We start from the raw sequence: 5,168 nt of genomic DNA on the forward strand, positions 1-5,168 counted from the left end.
GTAAGAGGTTTTCTTTTAAAAGCAATTCTATTAGTACTGAAAACAGCCAGAGTTCAAAGTAAAACCATCTAGGGGCTAATTTAACCTCTACAACCCTTGCTGAGTCATTGGGCTTGTCTACTACTGTCAGTTGAGTAAGAGAGTGGCTTCTGGTGATACAGGTAATTGTTCACAAGGACTTGGGAACAGAGCTGCCAGGTCCTCTCAAAGAGTCTACCAAAGAGGTGTCAAGTGATAATGAATTCTGTCTCCAAAAACCTGACCTTGAGACAGGTATCTCTCTAGCCAATTACCCTGAACCATTTCCCCAGACAAGGAGTTAACTCAGAGGTCCCTGTCCAAGACTCCTTGAATTCTCAGGGTTATTCCTGGTGCATCTTCCCCTGGATGCAGTATGCTCCAGAGGAGCATAGTTCTTCCTCCTTGAAAGACATTGTTGAATTTGGGTTTCTGAGGTTAATGGAAGTGGTGGAAGAACTTATTTCCTCCAGCATTTAGCAGAACTTGTGCTCCTGAATCATGGAGAGGTCTCCGAGAAGTCTGCTTTTGGTCTGGAACAAGGTACCTCCCATGCACCTCCCATCACCTTTGTGATGGGAAGGAGGAAACACCATTCTCAGCCTCTGCATCCCATCAGGACCAGAGCGTACCTTCTAAGCACCAGGCAGGCTTTTCCACCTGTTTAAGAGACAATTTTGAATTACAGCACCTCAAGCTGTTGCACAGGGCTGCAGCAATTGTGTGGAGGCCAAGTATCAGCTCTGCACTTTCTCCCACGGGCTGTTTTTTTTGCATGATGGCCTGACACCACTTAATGCCAACAGACACATTCCTCTCCGATAACGCACCCACAAACTTCTCAAGTCTTCCAAGCGCAAAAGTCTCCTGTGCACTACTGGCTGCAGACTTAGGATGGAGGTTTGGTGGTTGCTCCTGAGTCACTTGTGTCCTAGATGGAAGAGGATGCATAAACAGGAGGTGTTATATTTCATTTGGTAGAAGCTGATGACCTGACATTTACGGCCTGGGTGTTGTACAGGGACTGTGATAACCTCTTCAGTGCTAGTGTCCTCAGAGCATTGTCTTTCTCGTTCCCCAGCAAATGCCTCCACAGTTTGGAGAGCTGCCCATCAGCAATGAGGAAGGAGGGTGAGTACAGTAAGGCTGCAGAATCCCTCTATGCAGAAGGTGGTAGAAAAGGGTACGGCAAGCCTGCAGCTGCTTTACTACCCCATGACACCTCCAGCTTGTAATGGCAGTGTTTCAGAAGAAGGTTTAGAAAGACTTTCTGCTCCATAAAAGAATGACTTTTCACCTGGGATACCATCAGTCTCATGGGGTTGCAAGGATTCCTCATTTTTCTTCCTCCAGCTGTTTCTTCTTTGCTTTTTCCCCAATGCCTTGCTGTTCCTTTCCCCATTATAGTGCTACCAGCTCTTCTGCAGTGACAAGGAGTTTTTCCCTGATTGGTGTTTCCCTTCAAGTGCCAGCTTTTGGAGTCAAGTGATGATATCAGATTAAGGTGGCTGGGAACAGCAGGAGGGAGATGGGGCTGGGAAGAGAACCACTCCCTTCTCTCCTGTAAGTATTTGTAGTGGCTTTTTCCGTTTGGCAATAGCAGTACTTTGGAAGACTCTAGCCCTTAAGAAGTGAAAATGTTACATTTCAGAGCAAGTCCGGGAAGCTGAGCTCAAATCCACCACACCCAGGTGGCGTTCTGGATCCATAAAAATCTCCTGCTGACTTCTTTCATGGTCCCACACACGAATTACATTTGTTATTTGCTCTGTGTGTCAACCCACAGCCTCTGCAATGTTGCCAGTGATCAGTTTTACCATGTAACTTCAGATGGAAGCTGTTCTGTAAAATCCCTGTTCTTAGAGCCAGGCAATTATGTGAAATTTCAGCTTCCATGAATGACCTCCATATTCCAGTGCTCCCAATTTTCCACAGAGAACCCTGTTAGTTTATTAAAATCCTGGAGTTCAGGCTATTCATCAACCAAGGGTTGTCTAGGCTGGAGAGTAACATTTGAATTTTTATTGTGTGACTTCAAGCCTATGAAGTCATCTCCTTGGATTCTTATTTAGTTGCATCAGAAGAGGATTGAGTCAATTCTGCCTTCCTTATTAGGTAACCACATGTAGCTAAGACAGCATAGTCTTGAAAACATGAGGCACAATAGAGAGGTACATTTTATTTTCGGTTGTATACTATGACTTGGCCAGCTAGTTCAATGCCGACTGTGAGGCAGCAAGACAGGAAGAGCACGGGAGCCAAATCCGGGTGCCGAACTTTTGATGATGTCATTTGCCAAGATACTTGAGCTTAAAAGACAGGTTTCCCAGACTCTTTGGGACCGGGCTGCTTCCATTGCTCTCAGCATATGTGGGGAGATTTCCCTTGTACTGAACAGGGCTGGGGTGTGGAAATCTCTTTATTGTTCCCAGATTGGGTGGAGTGAGTTTCTATTGTTCTCAAGTAGGAGGCAAAGGACTTCAGCTGCTCTCTGGTCAAAACACAGCTGGCTCCATTCAGCGTGTTCTCAATGAACTGGTGTGCCTATGGGGTAGCCTACCAAGATTTCCTCTGGGACCTCAGAAGCAGCCTGGCTGTGCTAGTAGAGGTTCTGGCTTTACAGGCTGTAGTTTTGACATCGCTTCATGCTTCTAGCTCAGGAGCTGGCTTATTTGGCACACAAAGCTCTGCAGACATGCATCGTGACTATTTTGCTTCCTGGCACTAGGCTCCCTGGCACCAGCATACCTGCGCCTCCCTGCAGTACTTGCCCACCTCTGCCTCTGTGTCCTCACAGCAGCTTTCTGATTTGTCCACTGCTGTGATAACAGATGCCAGGTGCAGGGTCTCCCCCAAGGGCCATGCAGAACCTCTGCCCAGTAAAGTTACAGTCATCCGTAGCTAAAACATATCTGAAACATGAATGCAAAAGGAGCAGTGGGAAAAAGTGTTACAACTCTGTCGTTGCAAATGTCTTGTTGTTCTTTTCTTTCCCCTACCAGAACCTTCATTTTGGATATGTTTTTTAAAGGCCCCCGTATTATTCTGAAGAAAAGTTTCAAAATGAATACAATCCACCCAAGGCTGAGAAAGAGGCTCCAGGAGCAGAAACCCCTGTGTCAGATCCTTGTACAAATGCCTCCATCCCTACCACTACCTTAAGCACAGCCGATGTCCCCATTCCTGGAAGACACCTAGAGGCGACCACCACCCAGCCTGAGGTTGATCCCCAGAGCATGAGCAAGCTGCCTGTTAAGAGCCTGATGGCTCCGTCTCCTACAGCAAATGTCTCCATGCAAGAGGAGCCTGTCAAGGCTGCAGCACTACCTGGCCATGCTGTTCTCTGGAGCAACAGTCCCAATCTTGAAACTGCCCACGGCTTTCCTGTAGGCAGAGAAACCTTCAGGCATTACGTGCCTGGCCACAGAGAGTACTCCTGTGGCTACAGAAGCCAGCCCCATCAAGAAGGTGCAAGGAAAAGCATGTCTCAATAATCTATTAAGGCACCCACAAATCTTAACATATCATAAAGCTGGAAGGAATAGAGAAAGTTCCCTCCATTCATCCAGACCAGGAAGAAGCCTCCACAACAGAAGCAGCATCCCCCTGTCCCCAGAGAGCAGCTACAGCTGAGTGGGAAGGGAGATTTCAGCAGTCAGAGGAGAAACCACCAGGCCAGAAAGACAGAAACTCTTTTCCTGATGGCCACTGGGAAAGCATGTTGTCCTACAGAGGCAATAACGCCGGCCACAAGGAAAGCAGCTACGCTCCCAAAAACAATTCACCAGGCCCTCATTTGAAACTCAGAGAGTAAAAGGAAATCGTACACCTCCCAAGGGAAAATTTTGGTGGGTCTTCCAATTCCAGGATGCAGGCAGCCTGGCCACTAAGCCACAAAGGGTTGTTGCTAAATACCAGGAGCCGTCCATCTGAGGCGGAAACTTGTCTGCATGACTGGGACAACCCAGACACCAGCCCTTTGTACTCTGAAAGGCAACACCTTCCTTCTCCGGGATGCGCAGCACAGGGTAACCAGCAGAATACCACATGTTTCATAGTGGGGTGGGCACCATGGCAGGAGACCCTACTGCATTCATTGAGCCCCTCACTTAGTCACTATCCAGAGAGAGATCCTTATGTTCAGAGGGAAAATGTACTTTATCCAAGAGGCAATGCATAGGACAGCGTTCCTCTTCTAAGCCCAGGAGGGCTGTGCAGAAAACCCTCCTATCCTCCTGATTTGAGTCAGAGGCAGGGGAACCTCTTTTGTGAAAATGACCCAGTCAGTTCAGTTGGACCTGACTCCTTCTCTGGGCAAACAGCATGGATGCCCAGACAGTTCTCATCAGATCCTGAGCTTAGCCCAGCTAGACAGTATGAAAACCCCCAATATGTCCCTAATAATCCACCTAGGCAGAAGGTCTATTTCCAATGCACAACAGACAACCCGTCAAACCAAAGGGAGAATGTTGTCTATGATGAGGTTATTCCATTGGCCCCGGAGGATCATTTTCCATCCTATGGCATGCCCATTCCTAAGCCTTTGGGAAATAATCCATATTATTCTAATGGGCAGAGCATCACCCAACTGGGAAACTCTTGGGATCAGGAAACAGATTATCTCAAAACTTCATTCTTTTCTCAGCAAAGCATATTGCAATATTCTGTGGGACCACCCCAGGAACAGGGCAGCACTTTTTCCACTGTGACAAAAAATATCCCCCAGCCCAGAGGATACCCAGTGGGGTTCAGAGGAAACCCAGGGTATCAGGAACCTTTGAACTTCCCATGCAGAGTTCTCCCATTTTCAGGTCTGAGTTCATCCGACTGATCTTCCCTCAGGCTTGTGTGCTGTGCGGGGAATGACAGTGATGGGAAATTGCTTGATTTCCCCCCAGGTTCAAACCTTCCACATGGGAATAAAAGCATCCTGAAGGCAGTCACTCCAAGCATGTCAAACGTTGTCTGCCCAGTTGGTCTTCAGGCTAGCTGGAGGTGCTTGAACAAAACTCCAGGTCAGGAGAAGGCTTTGGTATCTTTGCTAAAGAGGCAACTAATCATGACAGGAGCATGCCATGCTCAAAAAAGAAATCTGGTGAGAAGAAGAGGCCTGAAGCATGGCCAGATCCAATTAGAAATGCCCGTTGTGG

General features: G+C 47.6%; 1 protein-coding gene across 1 annotated transcript; it reads left to right on the plus strand.

Moving 5' to 3' along the window:
- Nucleotides 1–1,136: 1,136 nt before the first annotated feature.
- Nucleotides 1,137–4,541, plus strand: LOC104073218 (enamelin-like; the record flags this gene model as incomplete). Its single annotated transcript, XM_009572915.1, has 3 exons — nt 1,137–1,201; nt 3,050–3,448; nt 4,432–4,541. Coding segments are annotated over exons 1-3 (574 nt in total), but the record flags the coding sequence as incomplete, so codon positions are not given.
- Between the last annotated feature and the right edge of the window lie 627 nt (nt 4,542–5,168).

This window comes from Fulmarus glacialis, unplaced genomic scaffold, assembly GCF_000690835.1.
Source record: "Fulmarus glacialis isolate BGI_N327 unplaced genomic scaffold, ASM69083v1 scaffold11512, whole genome shotgun sequence".
Taxonomy (NCBI): domain Eukaryota; kingdom Metazoa; phylum Chordata; class Aves; order Procellariiformes; family Procellariidae; genus Fulmarus; species Fulmarus glacialis.